Here is a 25,931-nt window from a genome sequence, read left to right as displayed (position 1 = left end):
GGCTGAGTGTTCAGTGAGATGGGCTGGCTCCAAAAGACCCAGGACACTCCATGGCACTAGCCAGCACTGACTCTGAACTCTTACTCATTCACTCATTCAGGGAGCAGGTACTCAGCAGCGCCTGTTGTATGCCAGGTCTTGTGCCACGAGCCGGGTTCTACTCTGCTCTGCCATCTACTGGCGCAGGCAAGCCTCTGACCTGCTTCCTCGCCGCAAAAGGGGGCTCCCTACAGTACACAATGGGCTTCACATACCTCTTCTATTTCATCCTCACGCCAAACTTTACCGGGAGTGCCCAGCGCATACAGGGGAGAGAACCGAGTTAGGATCCAGACCCGCTTTCCGCTAACTTACTCTCTCTGGCCTTGGTCAGGGTTGCCAGATTTAGCAAATATTTGCGACGTCTTATACCAAAAAATTATTCGTTTTTCGAAATCCGAATTTAATTACTTTATCAGGCAACCTTAGCCTTGGGATTCCCCGTCTGTGGGCTGAAGATACCTGGTCTTAAAACTGCCGGGTAGATGGTACTGGGCCCCGCCCGGAGTTGACATCCCGGGAATCCCTGATTCTACGTCATTTTTCCGGAGCATTTGCTCGGGAGCCGCAGACCTCGCCTGGCAAAGGCGTGGACTCCGCCCCGTTGTTCTCGCAACTGAACGCCCCGCCCCCTTCCTGGAGGGCACGCCCGCCGGCTTCGAGCAGGCCCCGCCCACTCCTCGCGAGAGCTCCGCGTCGCTCCGAAGGTTCAGAAGCGGAAGCGGGACGCCGGAAGCGACGGTTGCTATGGAGGCCAGCGAGGACTGGCTCGTGGAGTCCTTGCGCTTGTAAATCATGTAGAGCTGGGAGGCGGGGTATGGGCCCGGAGCTGGTCTGGCGGGTGAATGGGTGCCGGGCGGAGGCATAGAGAGAAAGCTAGTGTGGGTCGAGTCAGCAGTAGCCGCGAGGCTAGGCCGATGCGGAGGAGTCCGCCTAGGCCGCGTCTCCGGCATCTGGAAAATGGCACCTTGGTGTGTGCTCAAGTTGTGTGACGAACTAGTAAGAGCAGCGCTTGTGAAGGATAAAAATAACAAGTGACCAATTATTTTGTGCCGGGCTCTAGTTAAGCCCTGAACACAGGTTATCTCATTGATTTCTCAAATCAGCCCTGGGAAGTCTGGGTACTGTTTTTAAAAAGAGTACCATTTTACAGATGAGGACTGAGCCTTAGGGAAATTAAGTGGCTGGCCTGGTCCCAGTCACACAGGGGTCAATACAAAACCAGATTCGTTGGTTCCAGGTCTGCCAGACTCCAGAGCCTGTGCCTTTTAACTATGAAACCATGGCGGCATCTCAGAGTTCTTTGACTATAAAGTGACATACACCATGTGACTTTGTCCTTATCATTCAGGTACCAGGATTTCCATGCATTCGACCTCTCAGGAGCCACTCGAGTCCTTGAATGGATTGATGACAAAGGTGATGTGCCTTGCCTGGCCCTGAAGGAGATGGAATCCCACTTCTCAGGCTGGGAGTTGGAGGCTCAGCCCAGAAGAACCCAGCCCACCCTTCTGGCATCCTGAGGGCCTCTTGGTCACTTGTGGCAGTTTAATGCCTCATCAGCCTTTATATGCCTCTTGTTAGGATTTCTTCCATTCTTTAATCCAAGGCTGTATTCTGATAAGGAGAAATTTATCCTTGCTTTGGGGGATTTGGTGGGAGTTTCTAGACCCAGCCATGTTCCAGAATCTTTCTAGCAGTTTGTCACAGCTACTTCTTCTTTTATCTCCAGGAGTCTTTGTTGCTGGCTGTGAAAGTCTGAAAAAAAATGAAATTCTTCATCTGATATTACCTCTTAGACTTTCTGTGAAGGAGAACCAGGTAACTTGAACATAAATGCTAGGTATAAGTTCCGATTTATTAAACATTTATGGAGCTCCTATTATCTACCAGGTATTTTCCTGATTATTAGGGAGAGAGAGACAAACAAAAAGTCTGGCCTTTACAGCCTGAGGGAGACAAATACACAGAGATAAATGTTCGAGAATGGTTTACAGAGGATTACTGGAGGAAGAGGTTATAATCTATGGAACATAGATTTAGGGAGCCATTAGGTAATAGAAGGTAGTTGAAGCCCTTAGAATGGTTAAGATCAGCTAGGATGAATGTGTAGTATATAAGGATTAAAAAGAGAACAAGGTTAAAGACAGAACCTCAGGGTACACATTTAAGGGATGGTAGAGGAAGATGAACTCAAAGGAATACCAAAAAGGACCAGTATCTGAAGTAGAAAGAGTCTCAGAAAGGTCAGTGTTTCAGAAGCCCAGAGAACATGTCAAGAAGAAAAGAGTAGGTAGCTGTCTAATGCTACTATAAAATCATTTAGATAAGGATTCAACAGTTCATCCATTTGGCTTGGAACCCCCTGTTGATCTTTGCCAGAACACTTTTCCTATCATGGTCAGGGCAAAAGACTGAAAAGGAGGAGGAAATCGAGTCATAAAATGTAGGACGGGAAGAAGCTATAGCAGTAACTAGGTAGGAAACATAGATTTGAGGGAGGGTTTCCTAAAGATAAAGAGACTTGACCAAGGTTATAAGCTGTGGGGAAGTAGTCTCTGAAAGGGTTAAGGTGAAAATGCAGGAGTGGTACAGGGAACATGATCCTGTTTTCAAGATGTATTAGTTGGCTAATCTTTCCCGGCTTTCTCTGATGAAGCTGTTAAGCCTCTGTAACTCCTCTAAGAAGACCTGGAGTGTAAGGTTTATGCCATAGTGAAAGAGGCTAGTGAAATGTTGTGAGAAGGGTTTTGGATATGTGCGCTCCAAATGAGACCATCATTTACAAGTAGCCACACCCTGAGGCCCTGCAGTGAGAAGCATCTGTTCCTAGCTGAGTAGCTTCCATGGCCTCCTTCCAGGCTGGGATCTGGCTCCTTACCTAGAGCTTCTCTGAAACATTCCTTTGAAGAGCAGGCTCTATCTGATTGGCCAAACCTTTGTATTTTAGGGCTTGTTCCCAGAAAGAGATTTCAAGGTGTGCCATGGAGGATTTTCAGACAAACCTGTCTTTGATCTAAAGCATGTGCCAGAGACCAGGTATGGTTCAGCTCTGTATCCCAGACCTTCCGTTCAGCAAGGGGTGGCTGGAAATGTTCAGGGGTCTCCTGCCTCTTTATCACCAATACACACAGGCACATGTGAGTGCCCACATGAACACACACAGATTTTCGGGATACAAAGAAATCATTGCTGTCCATCACAGCCCTTTTGACTGGAGTTGCTCCAGGGAATAGATAGAGGCCAGAAGGATGTGCTTAATTTCTCAGAGGTCGTGGTAGATAGTTGGCAATAACTCAAGTGGGAGAGACTGAGAGTCTCTGGGTCAGGGTTGTGAGTTCAGACTCCACACTGAGAGTCTTCTCTAGGTGAGCCTCATGACATGTATTGCCTGGGCTCGGCCCCAGCTCTGCAATTGACTCTGCATGAGCTGTGGGTCTGACCCTGAAGCAAAGTGAGTCTGCTCCTTGTCTGTTAAATGAGGGTGGATGATCCCTTTTAGCAGTAAGATTTCCTGATATGGGGAAGTGTAGGAACTCAAACTGAGTGGGCTGGAGAGGGGAAGGCTGGGTGGGTGGTGTGCTCCCTATGGTCTGGGCTAAAATTCCCTATCCATCCTGAATAGGCTGCTGCTGACCAGTGGCCTTCCAGGTTGTTCCCTGCAGGTGTGGCAGATTGCAGAGGACAGTGGTGAGTGAATTTGATTTGGTGGGGGTTGGGGTTTCAGGAAAGCCTGATTATTCACACATCCCCACACTTCTAGTCTGAACCAGTGAAGACGTACACTCAAGCCAGGTGGGAATTAAAATGCAGTGTCTAATTAGCAACCCCCACATGGTACAGAAGACCAAAATGGAGCTTCCTATAACTTACTCCAGGAATTCAGCTTATGGACCCTGTCAAAGTAAGAGCATGTAGAGAACTACAGTCCTCTCCCCCAGGCAGGGGGCAGAGGCAAAGGCAGGGTGAGGGCTGCTCAGGTGGGCTCACCTCATGGAAGAGGAGACAGAGAGAGGTCATCTCTCTTTGCCGGCATGCTAGTCCCAGAGAAACAAAGTGAGTGAGGAAGAGGCAGGGCTAGGCAGTGTTCCACACAGAGAAGTCACTCTATTCCCCAACAAGGGAGTGGAGAGAGGAGCAGGAAGTATTAATCCTGTTCCCTCTGGGAGTAGAGGGGAAGTCCCCTCATGGAACCAGCAGTAGGTTTGTGGTCCTCTTGTCAGGCAGGCACCAGAGCATGCAACTGCTGGCCTGATCCAGCGCCGCCTTCTCCTCCAGGTAGAACATTGTTGGCCAGCATGGAAGTGGCCTCTGAGGCACAGGCAACTGCTCTTAGACTTGCTTATTTGGTTGTATGACCCGCTGTCCCTGGTCCCCATGCCACCTCACTTGGAAGCTTCCCACAGATTGGCCAGCAGCCACTGGCATCTCCCCAAGCCTTCAATGCTGCAGAAAGGCAATTCTTACGCTCGTTTGGTTTTTGAGGTCACAGACCCTGTGGGCTTTCCTTTGTTGTTTCCCTTCTTTTCGCTTGTTCTATGCTGTCACATATAGTTTCTAAAGGTCTCAGTTGAGTATTGTCTGCTGTTTCCTGTTTGAGCTTAAATATTCAGTCTGTTGGTGTGGCTTCCTCTCGCCTGGACAGGCCCCAGTGTTTTCTTTGCCTCTATGACTGAACAGCCCTCCTGTCACAGACACCACTTTTCTCTAGACATGTTAATACATTTGCTCAGGATTGCAGGTCTGGAAGCCATGCTGGCTCTTTAATGTACCTTACCTGCCTCTGTTGTGACCCATGTGGTGTTGGTTTAACTTTCGGAGACAACATTTTTTCCTTATAGCCAGGTTCTTGGGGGTGCTTCCCTATGTCTTTTGCTTTGATTTTGTAATAGTTTCTCTTTTTGGTTTGAGGCCGGTTTGGTAAGTCTGGTGTGGGTTTCCTAGGAAACGGCATCTTGCTGCTGAGTTTGGAGAGAAGGAGAAGAAAACCTGGGTTTCTTTCTTATTGTAGAGTAACTCTCCAGTAAAAGGGCCTCTAAAGCCTTTGTTTTCCACTGAATCTTAGAATTAGGCCTTTGAAGGCTTTTGCTTGACTCCCGCTTCCTCCACTAGGGACAAATCTCATACGGAGAACCAGCCTTTGGCTCAGAGCAGCAGGTCCGAGGGGATCTATTTTGGAAAGGGAAGAGGGAGCCACTTGAGTGTGGCCCAGGAGATTCAGGCAAGCACTCCAGGGCTGGGGTGAATCCCAGCCTCATTCGCTCTGGTCCTGAGAGTCTGCTGTTGTGCCTGCTCCAATCCTCGGCAGCTCCTCATGGTAGGAGCACATTAAGTTCAGCAAGTCAGGATGAAGCGCATCTGGTTTCCTAGCCTGTAGGCTTTGGGACCAGTGCTTAGTGGTCCTTTGCATTCTGGCCCATCCTAGACATGCCCATCATTAAGAGATTTTGTCTATCTCTTAAAATTTAAAAAATATAAAGATTCCGTTTTCTTCAGAGGGTTTGGAAACCAAATAATAGGTGTCCTCTTGGAGTAAAGGAAATATGAACTGGAACATTTAAGTCTCTCTGAAAGTAGTTTGTACAGCAAATTGCTCATTCTGAACTATGTTATGAATGGCTTCTATTAAGAGAAGCCTCAAACTGTAGAGCACAGAGATGAGAACCTGCCTGCTGATGAAGCAGGCTGAGACAAACAAAAACTTGATTCTCCTGGAGACCAGGTATATTTTTCTTCCATTCGGTGTAAAAAAGATACGGACTTTCTTGTTGTCTGGTTTACATTTTAAGACATTGACATTTGGACTATAACCTTTACCTGCTAGCCTTCAGCAAATGGCTTGGGGTCATGACATGTATTTCTGAGGAAATAATAACTACCCCATAGAGTTTCCAAGGCTGTGTGGAAGCAGACTGCTGCATCTTTCTCCCATGGACCCACTGGTAGGTTCTAACTGCCAACCTTTTGGTTAGCAGCCAAGTATAACCACTGCTCCTTCTTAAACTCCGTGCCTGTTATTTTTTATTTAAGGTGTAAATGACATCACCAGTGTGTTCTTTTCCTTTCCTTTATTTGTTCTCCACAAAACTATAAAAAGCCAGAGCTGCTTTTGGGGTTTTGAGATGACCGCTATGATTCATTATCTCCCATTTGCAAAACAGTTAATAAGACAAATTATAAAGAAATTACAGTGTTTCTAACGGTTTCAAAAATGTAAACATAACCCAGAGTGTTTATGTCTCAACATCCTCTCTTGCCACGTTTCAGCTTCCTTTTGACTTTCTAAATGGAAGGCTGAAGATGGCTGGCCGGCCTTCACCATGTAATCTAATCTTTCAAACCTTTGTTAACATTCTGGAGTTCAGCTTCTTCCCCTTTCCCCCCAGATGTCATTAAAGCTGTCAGCACAATTGCTATGCATGAGGAGGAGGAGAGCCTCTGGCCAAGGATGGCTGTCTTCTCCTCAGTGGCCCCGGGAGTGCTCCACGGGGCAAGGCTCAGCAGTCTGAAGATTACAGACCTAGAGTCCCAGAAGATCATGTACGCTTCAGGTACGGCAGCCATACACACCTTGCTGGCTCCTTCCAGCAGCATCTGCCTCCCAGCCCAACTCAGCCATGTTTGACACCTAGTTCAGTCCTCTGTGCCAGATGCTGGGGAACAAGATGAATAAGAGGCAAGCCCCAGCCTCAAGGGCTCCCATTCTGGGGTGGAGGGTGGTCATCCCAGGGACCGGCATCTACCGAACTGAGTAAAACATGTTGAGATGAGAGGGGAGAAACATTTCATTCGGGGTGGGACTGTGTGGAAAGGTTCACAGAGAAAAGGACTTATGACTGGTCAGTCCTGGCAAATTTCCAGTCCCATCTATCTCCAGTATCTTTTCCCCTTTGCCTTCTGTCTTACAGGTGTTGGTGACAGGGAGGCACTGAGTAGCCTGCAGGTCCTGGGTGCAGACACCTTTGCCTTCTGCTGTACCTCAGGCCGGCTGGGGCTTGTTGACATCCGCCAGAAGTGGGCACCATCTGAGAGCCCTGGCCCTGGGTCTGGTGGAGGGAGGTGGTGTGCAGAAGTCAGGAGTAGGGACCAGGACCCTGGGCCCAGCATTGCCAGCCTTGGCTCAAATGGGCAGCTCTGTCTTCTTGACCCCCGGGATCTCTGCCACCCTGTGAGCTCAGTCCAGTGCCCAGTGTCCAGGCCTAGCCCTGACCCAGAGCTGCTGCAAGTGACTTGGGCCCCGGTCCTGGACAACTGCTTAGCCATTTCAGGTACTGCTGAGCAGAGTTTTTGCCTCTTATTTGACCTCTCTCTTCTAGGGACTACAGGATTTTCAGGGAATCCTCAGGTTTTGATGGAACAATCCAGTTCTATTATGTCACATCTTGGGGTGGAGTGGGGAGCCAAGTGGAACCTCTCTTCACTCACAGAGCTCAAATCTTCCTAGATGCACATCTGGCCCCAGAGGTTAAAGTTAGCCACGGAGAAGCTCCAAATTAACTCCCAGGTTCTCCAGTGGCAAGCCCTTCCCTCGCCTATTACACGTATTTGCAGCAGGCCTTTCCTACCCCAGCAGGAATTTTGTCGAGAGGTTGCTCAAGAGGATCATGGATAGGACTGTACCAGCAAAAGGGGGCAGGACCTCAACGGTGCTTCTTAGCCTGCTTTGTTTAAATTGTAGCAGGCTAGCTCCTGGGTTGATCTGGTGGTATCTGGTTGACTGAGAGTATTTAATGAGGGTATCTAAAAGTTAGTGGAAAGATTCTACTAAGAAGAGTTGAAGGAGTAGTTGAGAGCAAGAAAGGATAATTGGTAGTAAAGGATCTGGAAAGGGCAGAAGAGAAGAACCAGAACTCGGGCGGAGGGGTTGGCTCTTTGTAACAGAAAGACAGCAAGACAGGTTGGTGGATGAACATAAGGGTGCTGCTCTCTAAAGGCTTCTGTTTCCGCCTCAGGCAGGAGACAAGGCCACCTACTGGGAGGGACCAGGGAGGTGGGGGATTGGAATTTGGGGCAAGTGGAGAAGGCCTGAGAATGTCTCTTAAGCCTCAGTTTCCACAAACCCTGGTGGTGTAGTGGTTAAGTGCTATGGCTGCTAACGAAAGGGTTGGCAGTTCGAATCCGCCAGGCGCTCCTTGGAAACTCTGTGGGGCAGTTCTACCCTGTCCTTATAGGGTCACTATGAGTTGGAGTCAACTCGACGACACTGGGTTTGGTTTTTTGTTTTTTTTTTTTTTGGTATTTCATACAAAGAGGAGCCCTGGTGGTACAGTGGTTAAGCACCTGGCTGCTAACCAAAAGATCAGGAGTTTGAACCCACCAGCTCCTCTGCAGAGAAAGATGGAGTTGTCTGTCACCCTGGAAACCCTGTGGGGTAGTTCTACTCTGTCCTATATGGTGGGTGTGAGTTGAAATTCAACTCAATGGCAATGGGTTTTTTGTTTACTTCATACAATTGTGAAGATTAAAGGAAATCATGGGTGTCCAGGATTAGCCTCAGGCCTGGCATGCAGTAGAGGTACAGCAGGTGTTCACTGTTATCCCACGTCACTGTGCCTAGGGGGATCATTCGTTGTCAACATTGAGGAAAGATATCTCATACCCTTTGGTTAGCTTTTGAGGTATCTATTTCATTCCTCATCCTATAGCCTGTTTTGTTACCACAGAGAAAGTTTTTTGAGGGATTCCATCTCAATCCTGTCTCTTCTGTGTTCTTCAGGTTTTGATGGAACAGTCCAGGTCTATGATGTCACATCTTGGGGTGGAATAGAGAGCCAAGTAGAACCTCTCTTCACTCACAGAGGTCACATCTTCCTAGATGCTAATGAGCTGGACGCTGCTCCACTGGTCACCACCCACATCTGGCACCCCTGCAAACCAAGGACTTTGTTATCAGCAGCAGATGATGCCTCTCTGCATGTGTGGGACTGGGTGGACCTCTGTGCCTCCTGCTAACACCAGCGTCTCTGCCCAGGCTCCTAGGAAGATAAGGACCTGCTGTAGTGGCAAGAGTACCAAGTTAGGACTCAGTGCCCAGATGTCCCTGTTACCAGCTGTGTGGCCTTGAGCCAGTCACCCGGCCTGAGCCCCAGTTTCCTTACCTATAAAATGAGGATAGTAATAACTATTTGTAGGTTGTTGGGAGGCTTAGAAATAATATATTAAAAAACACCTGGCAGAAAGCTGGATGTTCAGTTACAGGTTATTTAATTCTATATGTGGGAATTTCGAAACATAGAAATCATTGTCTTAATCTGGTTAGCCTTGACTAACTCAACAGTATATCTTCAGGAAAATATCTTGTTTCTAGTGATATACCCCAATACTGGTTAGTTGCACTCTTGAAATGATGTATTTCACTTAAGTTTTATGAATGTTATGAGTAGAGAGACATGTACATGTTAAAAGCAAGTTGTATTATATATTCATTTTTTTTAAATCTATAAACTTAAGAGTGATACAGTTTTCTTAAACGCAGTGTGTAGTGAGATTCTCCACAGTAACTCACCCTGTGCACATCTAAGCAGATACACTCCCTGTACCACATTTTGTTTATCCAGTCATCTGTTGCTGGACACTTGGATTGTTTCCACCTTTGGCTGTTGTGAACATTGGTGTACAAGTATTTGTTTGAGTCCCTATTTTCAAGTTTTTGGAGTATATACCTAGGAGTGGAATTGCTGAGTCCTATAATAATTGTATGTTTAACTTTTTGAGGAACCACCAAACTGCTTTCCACAGTAGCTGTACCATTTTGCATTTCCACCAGCAATAGATGAGGATTCCAATTTCTCCACATTCTCACTAACACTTATTTTCCATTTTTCTGATAGTAGCCATCCTGGTGGGTTCTCTCATGAGAACTTGAAATATACAACATAGACTACAGTCCACTAGGGAAAAAAAATTTTTTTTTTTTTTATTGTGCTTTAAGTGAAAGTTTACAAATCAAGTCAGTCTCTCATACAAAAATTTATATACACCTTGCTATATACTCCTAGTTGCTCTCCCCCTAATGAAACAGCACACTCCTTCCCTCCACTCTCTATTTTCATGTCCATTCAGTCAGCTTCTGACCCCCTCTGCCCTCTCGTCTCCCAGACAGGAGCTGCCCACTTAGTCTCATGTGTCTATTTGATCCAAGAAGCTCACTCTTCACCAGTATCATTTTCTATCTTCTAGTCCAGTCCAATCCCTGTCTGAAGAGTTGGCTTTGGGAATGGTTCTGTCTTGGGCTAACAGAAGGTCTAGGGACCGTGACCTCTGGGGTCCTTCTAGTCTCAGACCATTAAGTCTGCTCTTTTTTACAAGAATTTGAGGTCTGCATCCCGCTGCTCTCCTGCTCCCTTGGGGGTCCTCTGTTGTTTTCTCTATCAGAGCAGTCATCGGCTGTAGCCGGGCACGATGTAGTTCTCCTGGTCTCAGGCTGACGTAGTCTCTGGTTTATGTGGCCCTTTCTGTCTCCTGGGCTCATAATTACCTTGTGTCTTTGGTGTTCTTCATTCTCCTTTGCTCCAGATGGGTTGAGACCAATTGATGCATCTTAGATGGCCGCTTGCTAGCGTTTAAGACCCCAGACGCCACTCTCCAAAGTGGGATGCAGAACGTTTTCTTAAATAGATTTTATTATGCCAGTTGACTTAGCTGTCCCCTGAAACCATGGCCCCCAAGCCCCTGCCCCTCATACACTGGCTTTTGAAGCGTTCAGTTTATTCAGGAAACTTCTTTGCTTTTGGTTTAGTCCAGTTGTGCTGACCTCTCCTATATTGTGTGTTATCTTTCCCTTCACCTAAAATAGTTCTTCTCTACTATCTAATTAGTGAAAACCCCTCTCTCTCCCTCCCTACCCACTCTGTACTCCATGGGAGAAAGATGTGGCAGTCTGCTTCTGTGAAGATTTACAGCCTTGGAAACCTCCAGGGTCTCTATGAGTCAGAATCAACACGGTGGCAGTGGGTTTAGTTTGGGTACTCTGATGAGCAAAGCCCAGAGACCATTATTTTTAACTCACTTCAAACTTGCATTCATGGCTTCAAATATCTGACAAGCAGAGGTACTTCTGTAAGCTGTGTACCTGGAAATACCTTTAAGACAAAAATAATGAAAGCTACAACTGGGACTGCAGGAAATTCACTTATAACAAAAGCTGTAACAGATGACGGATCTGGTCAATCAAATGATACGTTGCACAATTTTTACAGATGGACCTCAGCAAAAACACTCGTTCTCATCCCCATTACCGATAGTGGCAAACACTGGAGTTGAGTTTCAGGGCGCTAATCCTACCAGCCAAAGCTGATGCAATTATATTAATCCATTAATTATGTTAATTCCAAGTGAATTCTGTGGGTGGACTGGTCAAAGGGAGAGGTGTTTTTATCAAATACATCATAAGACTCTAGGCCCCAGGGCAGAGGCTTGTGATGTCTGCACAGAAATATAATCATCCACGATGGTGACTTTGCAAACACCACTGTCAGCGGTGAACATGACCCAGGCCTCCAGCTGACCTACCCCAGAAGAGGCTCCCACTCGTCTGCTGCTGATAACTTTCCTCCACTCCCCAAAAAGTGACCTTCCCCCTTCTTTCCAAGACTCCAGCTATACAGTGTCAGCCCTCCAGTTAAGAGTCACAACAGCTTTATCTTACTGAGTGTTCCGTGCGTCAGGCTCTGTGCTAAGCACTTTATCTCCTAAGTCTCAAGCATCTCAGCTACTCTGATGTGAGAGGTATACGCCTGTCTCCCATTGAATGACTGCTTCCATGGGTCCTTTGTTCCTGCCCCCTGGAAACCCAGCCTTGCATATGGTGGAGCTGGCCTGGGCACTGACTCCAGCCTTGAAATCTTCCCTGGTGGAGAAGAAAATATTCTTTGATGGTTATGAGAGTGGGTAGGGAGGGAGAGAGGGGTTTTCACTAATTCCTTGATCTTCTTAACCTGGAGAAATTCACCCCTCCAATCATGTAAGGTTTACTGTACTTTTAATTTTGGGTTATTCATGCTCACTTTCCCTAGTAAACGACAGTTGACTGTTGGTAAAATTCAGATCAAAATGTAAGAGGAAAATCACAAACATTCATGATTCTATTTTCTAAGGCAACTAAGATTCAAACATAAAGGAGCAGACCTGCTTGCGTTCCACCTGCTTTTCTGCTCTTTTCCCAACCCCTGTGGGAAAAGAGCAGAAATGCTTGTCAGATATTTGAAGCCACGAATGCAAGTTTGAGCGCCAGGTGCCTCACTCCACCCTTGCCCAGTACTGGCTGGTCTGTGTTCAAAATTCAGGGTCTGACTTCTTGGTTGGCAGGATACTAGTTTTTAACTTTTTTTACCCATTTCCCACCTGCACAGGAAGATTTCCAAATTTCCATGCAGGCTCGGAGATTGCCATTCCCAAGCTTTCAACTCTCTAGGGCAGCAGTCTCATCTGGCTGGAGAACTGGAAGTCCTGCTCTAGGAAAAGCAAGGAAAGGCATGGAGTTCTTCTGTAATTTGCTTTCAGTCCTCGTATCCGGAAGCGGTAGGTGAAATCAGATTGGAAGCACCTCCCAGAAAGGTCTAGTTTTCAGAGGAAAAAGTTCCGTTAATGACTTGGGAATCTGTCATTAAGTGAGAATACAGGACAATGCACTTATCTATTTTAATAATAATTACAGCAATGATGATAGTGAAAGCTGACAATTACTGAGTGTGCCAGGACCCTCGTTAACAGCCCAGTGAGGTAGGTTCTACCACTATCCCCATTTCATAGATGAGACAATGGGGGCTCAGGGTGTTTTACCAACTTGCCCAAGAACAGACAAGTCTTGAAGTGGTAGACTGTTGCATATAACATGTGCAGAGTTCACACTTACAAGGTATTTAAATGGAGAAAAAAAACTAGTATCTTCTCTCTCCTCTGTTTCTATAATATTATTTTTAAAAAAACAGTTGCTGTCAAGTTGATTCTGACACATGGCGACCCCATGTGTGTCAGAGTAGAACTGCTCTCCATAGGGTTTTCAGTGGTTGTGACCTTTTGGAAGTAGATGGCCAGGCCTTTCTTCCAAGGTGCCTCTGGGTGGAGTTGAACCTTGAACCTCAGTTAGTAGCCAAGTGCTTAACATTTGCACCACCCAGGGACTCCTCTATAATACTGTTACAGAAAGCAAGCAGAGAGACTCCTGTACTGTAGAGTAAAGCAAAAACCTCAGCATGGTCTTTCTGAGTCACCCTGGACTAATGGTTCAATGGAGAGCTGAATCAAGCAATATCGGAGGATAGGAGGTAAATAGTGTTCCCCTAAAGAACTCACTAATTGTCCTCCTCCTGAGGCCATTTCCTGATACAGATAAGTACCAGAGCCAGGGCAATATGCCTCCTTATTTCTGGTCCTTAATGCTCCTCACAGGACTCTCCCACTGTTCTGAGGTGCATGGTGGGGAGGCCTTACCATTGGTAATTCCTCCTCAAAGCCTGGGAACCCAGGCTTCCGGGCTGCTCTCGGGGCTCCACTGCTGTTTCATCACCATCCCGTGTCCCATCTTCTGGCACTGCCTCCGGCTGCTTTTTAGAGTCCTCTCTAATCCACAGAAAGCCTCCTGCCATCTCTAAGGCATCAAGGGTTGTTAGCGAGGCTCCAGGGATTCATCAGGGCCTCCATCTCATCATAGAAGGCGCAGGTGTCCGGTGTGTGGGCGCTCCTGGCTTTGCGGTAGTTAGTCTGAAGGTTTTTGAACTGGTAGCAACACTGCTCCAGGGTCCGCAGGAAACCACATTCCCGCAGCCACTGTGCTACAATCCTGTACACCTGGTGGTTCCGATGGCAGGTCCAGAGTTTCTCATGAATGTAGGGCTCACCAAGAATCCCCAGGAAAATTTTAGTTTCTTCCTACCCCTGTGCACACCTGGGGGAAAGGTACAGCAGTTAAGCCAAGACAGAGCTGCTGATTTTGTAAAGAAGATAGCCGAAGACCGCGCTACTCACTACCACAGCATTTAGTGATTTCCTAAGAAATAATCCAGTGGGTTTTTTCCTCTGTGACAGGACTGATCAGTATATCTAACAACAGAGACATACATATTTTTAAGCTTATAAACATTCTTAACTGTTGTAAAATATAACACAGTATTTGCCAAGTCCATGTTTTCATGTGTACAATTTAGTCGACATCAATTACATTAATCAGGTGCAATCATCCTAATGATTCTTCCTTTTTCTCAATTACTCACACTAACAAAGGGCTTTCCCATTTGTATGAAAAATAATCTTTCATTATTTTTCCAAACCATCATATTATGTGCTGAATACATATGGCACCTGAAATAACTGGTTGGAATGTGGTCATCTCCAAACCCTGCTAACAGCTAGGACCCTCCCATCTTGCTCCTGATAAGGTCTTACCAGTAGGACTCCGAAACAGGGCTGAGATACCAGGGCTTCCAGATAATTCTTCAACCCCCAGTTCTTCCCCATCAGAATCTTCTGTCATGGCTCCTGAGTGCCCTTCCTCCAGAGATGAGGCTGTGAAGTCTAGGTTCGGCCCCTGCTTCCCTGACCTGCCTTCTAACACAGCCTCGGCCAGCATCACCTCCTCTTGTTCCCAGCAACCCCTCTGTAGTTCTTCATGCTTCACATCATGGTGCCTCTGCCCAAGCAGACACCCTGCCACCTCTGGGATGGGGGTGGTGGCCTGGGGGCGCATCAGAGCATCCATCTCATCATAGAAGGCACAGATGCCTGGTGTGTGGGTACTCCTGGCTTTGCAGTACTTGGTCTGGAGGTTTTTGAACCGGTAGCGGCACTGCTCCAGGATCCGCAGGAAGCCACGCTCACGTAGCCGCTCAGCCACAATCCAGTACACCTGGCGGTTCTGATGGCAAGTCTGGAGTTTCTCATGGATCCAAGACTTACTGAGAATTCCCAGAAAAATCTTGGTTTCCTCGTAACTCCAGTGCACCCCTGCCACCCTCTCATCCTCCAGGCCCTGCCACTCCAACTCGTCCCAGGCCTTGGCTCTTCTCAGGACTGGCCCCTGCCCAGGCCTGACTCTGACCCCGCCCACTGAGGAGCCTCTCACACTCTCCTCTCTGGGGCATTGAAGGTCTGAGCTCTGTGGTGTTTCCTGGCTCAGGTGGGCCCTCATGCTGGGTCTGTGGGTTGGAAAATCTTTGCAGGGAGACAAACAGAAGACATAATGGTATGATGAATCTAATCCCAGTTTATATTCCAGGAAGAGGAAAAAAAAAAAGTCTAATAAGATTCTTGGGAAGGGTCAGTGAAAATAATATTAAGAACTATGAGAAAATGACAAGGAAAAAACCCAGGCCCAAATATCTTTTAACTGTATGACCATGTCATCTATAACAAATAAAACTAAGGTATTTTTGGCTTTACTGACCCTGAAATGAACTTTCAATCTATTTTCCTTTCTGTGCTCATCTTTGGTGACTTGACCGTGGTATTGGATTGCTACATCTTTTCAAGCAGAATTGAACAAAGGAATGGATTTCAAAAATTCAATCCAAAAGTTCTGGAGTAGTGAATACCACAGAAACCTCACAACAAACTTTGACCTTAAAGGAAAAAGGCACTGTTACCTGATGAGACCCCACTGGCAGAATTCTCTGGAGTTATTTCCATGCAGTGGTTGCTCTGTCCAGGATCTGGTTGCCTCTGTGCCTCCTGGGAGACATACACAGCTATATCATCAAACGTCACCAACCTCCGCGGAAAATAAAATCCCCACTCAAAACATGCTGCCTTGGGACAAAATGTCTCTATACTGGCTGTGTCTGAGGACAGATAACTAAACAAATTTAGAAGAAACTAAAAAGTGAGTTCCCTTTGGCTTTTAAATGCAATAAGGGTGAGCAGGGAAGTGATAAGGGAGAGAAAAGAAGAGAGAGAAGCTAACGTTTACTGAACACCTATGCAGCGTGTACTGTGCTGGAAGCTTTTCATCCTTGCTCAAAGCTACACAGTATATGGCAGAACTGGGATTTGAACTCAGGTCTGTCTGATTCTGAAGCTTTTGTTTTTTTCCCACTACACAATACTTCAAGCCATGTGAGCAAGACCCAGACGCAAAAAGAAGCAACCAGTAACTTCAAGGCAAACACGCAAGTTAATATAATCTGACAATCTCAGGGTCAAGGAAAAGAATAATTTTAATAGGATCCTTCAGTGCCTCAGCTGTGGCAACGCCTTACATAGGTAAGGAGGTTTGGGCAACATTTTTCAGGCTGATGAAATCTTGGAGCCTAATCTGTAAAGTCCTCTCCGTCAGTTCACTGTACCGTGGCGGCTGTCGTGTTGATGTGGTGCTGGAAGCTACACCCCTGGTATTTCAGATACCAGCAGGGTCATCCACAGTGCACGGGATTCATCAGAGCTTCCAGACTAAGACGGACTAGGAAAAAAGATCTAGCGACCTACTTCTGAAAATTAACAGTGAAAGCCCTATGGGTCACAACAGAATACTGTCTGATACAGCCCTGGGAGATGAGTCCCCTAGGTTGGAAAGCACTCAAAATACACAGTAGCCACAACAATGGACTCAAGCATACCAACAACTGTGAAGATGCCTCAGGCCTGGGAAGCTTTTCATTACAAAGTTATCATAAGTTGGAGATGACTCAGTGGCAACTAACAGCAGCAGCAACAATCTATAGTTACTGGGCCTCCCTGCTGCATTAAACTCCTTTGGAATTTCTGACAGAGTTGACTGCAGAGGGACCCACTCAAGTAGTAACAGGTGACTTGAGCAAGAGAAAAGTACCGGGGAGCTGCTCATGGTCTCCTGGTCACTGCTTTCCTCCACAGTAAGACCTGGAGCCTGAGGATCGGAGGGGGCTGGGGGAAGAGAAAGGAACCATTAAAGTACAATGGTGTTTTTCCCGAAGCCAACTCTTCAGACATGGATTGGACTGGACAATGGGTTGGAGAGGGATGCTGGTGAGGAGTGAGCTTCTTGGATCAGGTAGACACTCCAGACTATGTTGGCATCTCCTGCCTGGAGGGGAGATGAGAGGGTGGGTGGAGGGGGTTAGAAGCTGGCAAAGTGGACACAAAAAGAGAGTGGAGGGAGAGAGCGGGCTGTTTCATTAGGGGGAGAGTAATTGGGAGTGTGTAGCAAGATGTACATGGTTTTTTGTGTGAGAAACTGACTTGATTTGTAAACTTAAAGCACAATAAAAATTATTTAAAAAAAAAAAAAAAAGTACAATGGTTTCTGACTCCTCCTGGGGACAAGCCCAACTGAGTTCAGAAACAAAGGAGTCTTCCTTCTACTCTTAGTGTCTACTTCTTCCTGTCAAAGGAGGGTTAGCAAAAACCAAATGACACATTTCTAAGAGGAATGTTGCAGAATTTGCCTTTCATATCCACCCAGGTTATTGACTGTCACAGTGTTATGATTTTGTTTTTCAGTTTTGGTAACACATTTGAATCACCTGAATTGATCGGGGACACACTTGCCTTGAGAATTACTGCCCTTTAGCTTAACCCTATCTTGTGCCTTTCCCACCAACCAAGCTTAAAATCTGTATCCACCCCTAACCTGCTGGGACTAGTCATCTCCCACTCACATAGAGAGGTACCACAGGCTCCCCCAAGTTGTGTTACAAAACATGCAAACTAAGGTCCTTCCCTTCAGAGCTGCCTATTTAGGATCTCTCAGACAGTCAGCCTCAGTTCACATGCCATGTCTTCCAAGTGGAAGGGCGTGGACCCTCCACCCCACTTTCAGTATCCAGAGCCAATGCAATGCTCTCATACCCTCCCTGCAGAAGGGTCCCCTCCCCACCGCTCCCCCCCCCCCACACACACACACTGCTGCTGCTTACCACTCTTGTGGAATGACTGGAGTTCTACTTTGGAGCTGTAGTGCAATTGTTCCTCTGGTTCTGGATGTGAGTTCTTCATCTTTTCCTGGACAGACACATGGATTGTCTGTGCTTGCTTCAGATGGGTATTTAGGGAACATGGTACTGATCCTGAGGGTGCATCTGAAGCACCTCCTGTCCCTGTTTAGGGCTGGAAGTGGTCAGGATTCTGTAGGAATTAAAACTTAAACATCCCAAAACACAAGAAGCAAAGAGGAAATCACTCTTATGCAAATCCCCACAGCAGCAGTAAGGAGTGTGGATATGTGGAAAACTTCAGAAAGACAGGGTCTGAACTCTGGCCTACTGCAACCTGCCCACCCAGCTCGCCTGCTGCTGCAGCTACCTGGCCTGTCAACCCTCAGGCAAAACTCAGCCAGCCAACCAATAAATCAGATATTTTGCAGTAGGACCAAAGGCTCAATAATGTCAATAAAGACCAGTGAAGCCCTTGCTCCAGGCTAGCTGCTGCAGAAGGACAGCGGTCCTCCAAAAAGAGCCCCTGTCCCATGTGCTCCTCCTCGATCAGAGTGGTGCTCAAGCCATTGTAAGCTATTCTCTTATTTACCAGCCAGGACCAATGCTCAGAGTAGACGATGTTGTGCATCCTCTGAAGGGTCAGTCTGAACTGGAAAAGAAAGTTGTAGCCACCGGGGCCAGGGAATAAGCAAACTGCAATTTTGACACAAACTGCAAAGTACTACACATCACCCATGCTGCTGGCAATCTAAGGTGGTTCTGTCTCTCACATTCCTCTATTTTAACTACTCAGAACCAAATTCCCATATCTCACCTGCACCCTCTGTCTCCCAGGTTCTTTCTGCAAGTCTTCCACCAGGGCCACTGCTTCCTCTCCACTCTCCGGATGCTGCTGTTGAACCCACATCTGGATCTCTTGGGGCAGGACAGTCAACTCAAGAATTTGCTCCTTCGTACACTTCTCTGGTCTCAGCCACTGACAACAGAGCTTCTGGAGTTGGATGAGGGCCTCCCAGGATCCTGATGTCTCTTGAGAGCAGAAATGCCAAATGCACTGGCAGGAGGTCTCTGGTCCATAGTCATTCCTCTGAAGGGAAAATTCCTGCTCCCAGTGGGAATCTTCTTTCAGCTTCACTACTAGAAGTTCTTGTACTTGAGGAGTCTGGGTTTTTTTGGTCCACAGCTACTGCCACTGTTCAGCTCAGAGAAGAACCTCACAACTGTTCCTTTACCTCACTGCAAAGCAACATTAGATAGGAGACACTAAGTGGAACTTCTCTTGAAAGTTTCAGAGCCAGAGACATTAGACAGTGAACTCTAGTGAAATTCACAAGTCTTAGCCCAGCAGACTGGAAGCCTTCCTGTTCGCCCCTCTCCATGCCCTGGTATGGTAGAGTCCAGCCCTCTGTCACTGGATAGCCAGCTCCAGAAGTTTGATGGGAGGGGTCAAGGGCTGGTGATCAGGTTGGAAAGCAGAGCTTGAAGCTTTGTTTGCATAGCTAGTTACATAAGGCTGAGAAATTGCCAATTATCAACACTGAAGAATGAGGATGGGCTGACAGGGTTTATGAGGACATAAACCTCTCACTCTCCAAAGCCACTGGTTTTGAGAAGTATAGGGTTTTGCCATGTGAATGCCCAGTACAATTCTGAGACAGAGTGCAAGGTAGCAGCACCTTGGAGAGCAGCACCCAGGTGGAGCCGGGCTGTAACCTTCAAAGGTTCAGCTGCTCCCACCGCTAAACTTCCCTTGCCACTGAGTGGGTTTCAGCCTTGGGCGCCCCATTCAGGATTCCTCAGCCTCCGCATAACTCTTTTGCAAAGGGGAAGATTCACCCTGGTTAAGGTTACAGGCTTTAAGAATAAGGTTAATAAAAAACAGACTCAAACGATGTAAGAGCTGGAAGCAAAGTTAAAGAGATTCTGTGGCCCAGCTCCCTCAAAGTGGACACTATCACGACTCAGATTCCAACGGATTTAACCACGGTCACTTATCTTTGTGGCAGGAAAATGGACTGTCGCTCGGCCCTTTGACCGCGCACTGGGTAACTGGCCCGCAGAGCGCTCACACTGGAAGGCTACTCGGCCCCGCGGGCGACCTTCCCTGGAAGCCTTATGGCGTAAAAGAGGATCCTGGGGAGCGGGGCGCCTCGACGGCTATAGGGCCAGGGTCGCTCCGGGCGGGCCCGATGGGTGGTGAGAGGGAGGGCGCCGCCAGCACGAGGGGCGCATCCTGCGCCGGGGTCTGCTCGCGGGGACCTGGAACGCGGGCCCAAAGCGGCCAGACCCTGGGGTTCGGCCGGCCACGCCCACCTGGTGAGGGCGGCCCCGACCGAGCTGAGAACCGTCCCCGTTAGGCCAGGCGCTGCGGCTGCGGGAGGTGCGGCCCCTCGGCACCTTCTCGGCGGCCTCGAAATGTCCCCACACGACGCCCAAACCCCGAGTCCAAAGCCCCACGTCCCGGCACTCGGTCATACACTGGACACCGGAAGCGGAAACTCGATGCCTAGAGGGAGTAGGTCTCCTCGGGAACTACATTACCCAAAAGCCTCCGCCAGAGCACGCGGACTGACAGCAGCCTAAACCAATAAAAAGTGAGAATGTTTGGCGCAAGTTTCGGACAAATCATCGATGAGGGGTGGGGTCCTCCTACACGCTGAATTCGGGGGTCCGGAGTCAGAACTAGAGCTGAGCGAGGTACGGAGGTTTTGGGTCCTGCCTAACTTCGCCTATTCCTGCAGGAATTGCGGGGGAGGGCGACAGGTGGAGGTTTCTAGCCCTACTTGGCCCTGAGAGCACTGAGCCGAGGGTCCTTTGCAAAGCGTTTTCCCTGACGGTCGAGGGCAGGTATTTAATCCCTGTTGAAAAACCAAACCCGTTGCTGTGGAGACCATTTTGACTCACCATGTGTTAGAGTCACCTTCCTCCACAAGGTTTTCTTGGCTGCACTCTTTACAGAAGCAGATCGCCAGGCCTTCCTTTTGCGACACCGCCAACCTTTAGGTTAGTAGCGGTTAACCCATTGCGCCGCCCACGGACTTTATTGTACAGGTGAATACATCGAGGCACTTGAGCCCAAGGTCTGTTAGTGTGGAATTGGGACTCCAGATTTTCTGCCACTCAACAAAGTACTCTTCTGGCATGGTTGCCAACTGTGGTAATGGCTCACGATCCTTCACGCACTCCACCCTCCCCCGCCAACACACACACACACACACACACACACACTTCATGCACGCGTAAAAAAACCATACTTATTGCCAACCAACTCATATAGGACAGACTAGAACTGCCCCGTAGGGTTTACAAGGAGCGGCTGGTGGATTGGAACAGCCGACCTTTTGGTCAGCAGCCAAGCTCTTAGCTACTGCGCCACCAGGGCTCCACTGCTTGTGCAGTCCTGGATAATTGAGAATGAATACCATTGACACTCATTCGTTCATCCGTCCATCGTGGGGAGCCCTGGTGGCGCAGTGGTTAAGAGCTTGGCTGCTAACCAAAAGGTGGCAGTTCGAATCCACCAGCCACTCCTCGGAAATCCTATGGGGCAACTCTACGCTGTCCTATAGGATCACCATGAGTTGGAATCGACTGACAGCAATGGTTTTTTTAATCCATCATGGAACATCTACTCTGGGCCAAGCACTGGGCCAGAAGTGCCCTGTGGTGGCAGAAAAAAATAAAAACTCCTCCTGGTGGAGGCAGTCGAGCAGGAGGGTTGCATTTTTTAAAATGGTGCAATGAACAACTCAAATAACTCCAATGCAGTGTGATAAAGTGCTACATGGAGGTAAGTTCAAAATAAATGCCTCGAAAAAAGACTGGAGAGGGGGTGAAAGTGCCCAGGAGGGAAGAAGATGTGCCTCAGGGAAAGAGGAACAGAAATTACACTTTGTTGAGCATCCACTTTACACATTTTATTTGGTTGGGTTCAAAGGTCCGTCCTTCAATGGAGGCGGGTGAAGCTGTGATTCCCCCACAGGAAGGGCAGCCTGTGGTTGGGGGAAGGGAGGACAGGGTGCAGAAGAGGCTCTCCAGAGAGTCCTTCATCCATTGTGAGGCCATGAGATTCCCTCAGCCGCTCTGACCTTAGGAACACAAATCCAGAGAAGGCTAATTCAGAAACTCAGGCCAGCACTCTTTGCTTGCACACATATCATTGACTTTTTGATCATTTCCTGGAGTACAGAAATTCCACAGAGCTGCCTCAGGAACAGTTTAAAAACCACTAACCCATGTCAATATGCCATTCCCCTAACTCAGGGAATTTGGAATTTGTCCGGAAGCAAAATCAAGCATGGAAAGGGTAGCCCCAAACACAACTCATATTTCCTTCACCATCATCCCCACATCCAGTGCTTAAAGGAGAAGTCTTGCATGTTTCCCCGTGACCAGCCTCCTCAAAAGCAAGGGGCCCCCCAGTGTTCTGTCTACATAGGTGAGATGTTTTCCCAGTTGCAGCCTCCTGGCACCTCAGCCAATGGTTAGGCCTCAGAAACAACCCAGACAGGTTCATTGTTTGGTGAAAACAGGTTCCATTTAGGTCAGAAATGGCAATATTGCCAAGGAGAATAGGATTTCAATGTTCACTGCCATACGGGGAGGGATTTACCTCTTCCAAGCAGCCTTCAAGAGTGAGAAAGGCAAGTATCATTTATTTTGCAGATGAGAAAAATGAGGCCTCTGAAAGTTAAGTGATTTGCCCTAGTCACACTGCAAGTCCTGTTTGGCTCCCAATACTCTACCCAGTACCCCACAAACTTCAGGACAGAGACAAGCAGTAGCTAATAACTCTGAAGGGGCAGCACCATATGGAACAATTGAAAGGGACAGAGGGAAGTTGGTTTTTAGATCATTGATATATTTAGAAAACCATCGTACCAAGGTGTTTGTAGGCAGTATGGAGACAAAGATTTCGAGAGATATAAGCTTTTCCTCTTAGAAATCAACTAACTACACCTAGTCATTATAAGTGGAGACCAAGGCCCACTGGACCATCCATTTAACCAGTGATACTTATTTATCTGCAGAAAAGGGGCATGTTCAGCAGGGAAACCTGGAATAAAGAGTGTGAAAAAGACTCTCTTGAGGCTGAAGGCAGTGCTCGTGGTCAGGAAGGGAAGCGGGACCTGGGAACCATGGCATTTCAGTCACCAAGGAGATCCAGGGCTGGTGTCTGCCTGTCACTAACGACCCCTTTTTCATTCCATGCCGTATCAACCACCCTCTGATCAGAAATCCACACTTCAGTCACTTGAGACCAGAAACAGGGGTGCTCTGAATAGGTAACTTGGGATGGGAGATCCCCCATTGTAAATGCATAATAATCAGGGTTCTGGATACTATTAGGCTCTTGAAAATTTAGTTAATAGGAGCCTGTCACTCAGGGTCTGGTCATCTCTGGGTGAAATGAGGAAATCCAGCCTGTATGCCAGAAAGTCTAGGGACCAGAACTCAGCTGTGGTAATTTGTCAAGATGTGCCTCACCACCCTCCCACCTCAGCCTCCTGGCAGGCGGTCCCTGCCTTCAGATGCCAACAATGTAAACAAGACAGCAGAGATGCTGCGCCTGCCAGGCAGGGTCTGTGAGCTGTGTTTCAACCAGAGCAAGATTATCCTCCTCCCAGCAGCAGCTTTCCCACAGCTGTGGCGGGCCTGTGAATAGATGGAAAATTTTCAGAGTTGGGACTGGAAGGAGTGAGCAGGAGGGAAGGGGGAACCAGGGCAGGTGGGGCCCTGGAGCCACAGCCTATGCTCAGATGCCAGAGGCTTGAGCTCAGTTCCATCAACAACAGGATGGAAACCCAAAGGGAATTCACCACTAGCCCTCCCTCTCCGCCCAAGCTCTGAAATCTCCTGTCTCAAAACCTCGCTGTCACCCAGCCAATTCTACTTCCTCTTCCCCTATGGCCTTGGGCTATTTTATCAAGTCAAGAGGGTAAAAAAAAAAAAAAGGAAAGATTGACTTTCTGCCCAGAGATTTGAAATAGCCAAATAGGGCCAAGCAGTAGGAAAGTATGAACAGCCTTTTTATTGGAAAATCTCTAGGGCTGTCTGGGAGAGACAGTGGGTACGACCACCCCAGCAGATGGGTCCCCTCCCTGGTGATGAGATAGGGTCCCCATCTGGGATGAAGGGCTGGAAAGGGCCATCATTGGTCACATACAAGAAAGGACCAATTACAGTTGCGGATGGTCCAATATATTGTTTTTTATTTTACGGTTTTGTTGTTTTCTCGGTTTGTTCCTGTGAGGTGTTTCTTGTGTATCTAGTAATGCAGCGGAGTCAACTATCTTCAGGTGCAGAGTGGTTAAGTGACAAGTGTTGGGCAAGGTACTTCTCCACTTCCTCAGTTGCACAGTGAAGATACTTACCTACATCACAGGGTTGTTATACATGTAAAGAGTTTTATAGTTTATAGTACATAGTAACTGCTCTGTCAATTTTGTCATTCAAAGTTATTGTGGCTTCTTGTAAATTATAAATGTGACCCAAAGGGAAGTAAATGCTATGAAAGAATGAGAAAGTCTCATTATGACCTGCTCTGAATTGTAAAATCTCTAATAGAAAGTCAGGGCGTGTGGTTAGTGGCACAGGTGTGCCTAGAACCACGTCTGTCCAGGTCTCTTTGGCTCCCAATACTCCATCTACTACCCTGCAAACTTCAGGACAGGACCAGGAGAGAGACAAGGTACTGACTGGGAGGGGGCATGAGGGGGCCCTCTGGGATGCTGTTGTTTCTTGATCTGAGTGCTGGTTACACAGGTGTGTTTAGTTTGTAAAAATGTAATGAGCTGTATTTTTGTGCACTTATCTATGTGTCTGTTATATTTCAATAAAAAGTTTAAACCAAGGGGAACTATCGCAGGATATAGTTATATGGATACACTGGGATTAAACAGTAAGAGTAGATGAAGTCTCTGCAGTTTTACCACTCGTCCGGGAAGAAAAGAACTAGACTGTGTACTGTAGACTCAGCTACGACAAAGAGGATGCATGGTTTTCCACTGGCTTTTGGTGATCTGTGACATTTCAAAAATAGAGGTTGTTTCATAGGGTTGGTTGGTTTTTATGTCTTCAGCTGTGTCTTCATTCACCAATTCCAATAAATTGTAACTTAGGTGAGTAAACACAGAGAGGGCATTCAAGTTAACGCTAACTTAAATTCAAAGGAAAATGTATGAAATCTCATCCATTTTCCAGGTCAGAGTTTTGGGCTCCAACTGCCTCTTGCATTTATCTTCAAAAAGTGATACAGAATATCTGCATATGAACTAAGAATAAACATTTTTCCTTTTGTTATATGATTAAGGAGAAAAGAAATACTGCTTTAACAGATGTTAACATGTCATCTCTTTCTTAGGGACTCAAAGGAGAAACCAATCGGCAATTATTTACTGAGTTCCTGTCACATGCCAGCACTGAGCTGGGTGCTGGAGATAGTTTGGAACTTCAGTGTGAATGTACTGTTTTGTAATTAAACAGAAAAAAATAGAAGAGAGGGAGGGGGGTGATCAAGTAAAGGAAGACAGACATGTAACGAGTCAACACAATGGAGTCCCAGGTATTGGGGGTACAAGGGAGGCAGGGTCCTGTCTGCCAGAGAAGTACAGGAAAGACTCCATGGAGGAAATAGTGCCCAGGTTGAGTCCTAAGAGATGGACTGGTGTGCTCCTGGTAGGCAAGAGAGGACTCAGCATTCCAGAAAAGGGAGCAGAGTGAGCAGAGGCACTGAGGTGTGGCCCAGCTGGGCATTCTCAGGGGCCTGCCAAGGGCAGGGCTGGTCAGAGGAATAGAGATGGTGGTGAGGGCAAGGCAAGAAATGAGCGTGAGGAGCTTCCACAGAGGCCCCATCAGGAAGGCCTCATCTTCCCTCCTAAGGGACATGGCCTTTTTTCAGGTGATGGGGAGCCCTAGAGAGTTTAAGCTAGGTAGGGACAGGCTCAGTTCTGTGTGGACAAACACTCACTCTGACTGTAGCAGGAGGGTGGAGCAGAGGGGCAGAGCTGGAGGGAGCTGGGCAACCAGTAAAGGGGCTACTCCACTTGT

At 47.5% G+C, this 25,931-nt stretch overlaps 1 protein-coding gene and 1 pseudogene across 1 annotated transcript; one reads left to right on the top strand and one right to left on the bottom strand.

Annotated features, from left to right (window-relative positions):
• The first annotated feature begins 786 nt into the window (after positions 1-786).
• On the top strand, positions 787-17,271 carry WDR73 (WD repeat domain 73). The gene is made up of 8 exons (XM_003413768.4): positions 787-827; positions 1,391-1,458; positions 1,772-1,860; positions 2,990-3,078; positions 3,665-3,729; positions 6,426-6,590; positions 6,948-7,307; positions 8,756-17,271. Exons 1-8 carry the CDS (start codon positions 787-789, stop codon positions 8,989-8,991), a joined length of 1,113 nt encoding a protein of 370 aa, XP_003413816.1. The 3' UTR covers positions 8,992-17,271.
• On the bottom strand, positions 14,991-20,357 carry LOC104846245 (zinc finger protein 263-like; annotated as a pseudogene).
• Positions 20,358-25,931: the final 5,574 nt, after the last annotated feature.

Source organism: Loxodonta africana, chromosome 13 (assembly GCF_030014295.1).
Source record: "Loxodonta africana isolate mLoxAfr1 chromosome 13, mLoxAfr1.hap2, whole genome shotgun sequence".
Classification (NCBI taxonomy): Eukaryota; Metazoa; Chordata; class Mammalia; order Proboscidea; family Elephantidae; genus Loxodonta; species Loxodonta africana.
Note: the sequence above shows the minus strand (reverse complement) of the source record. Positions and strands in the feature narration are given on the sequence as shown.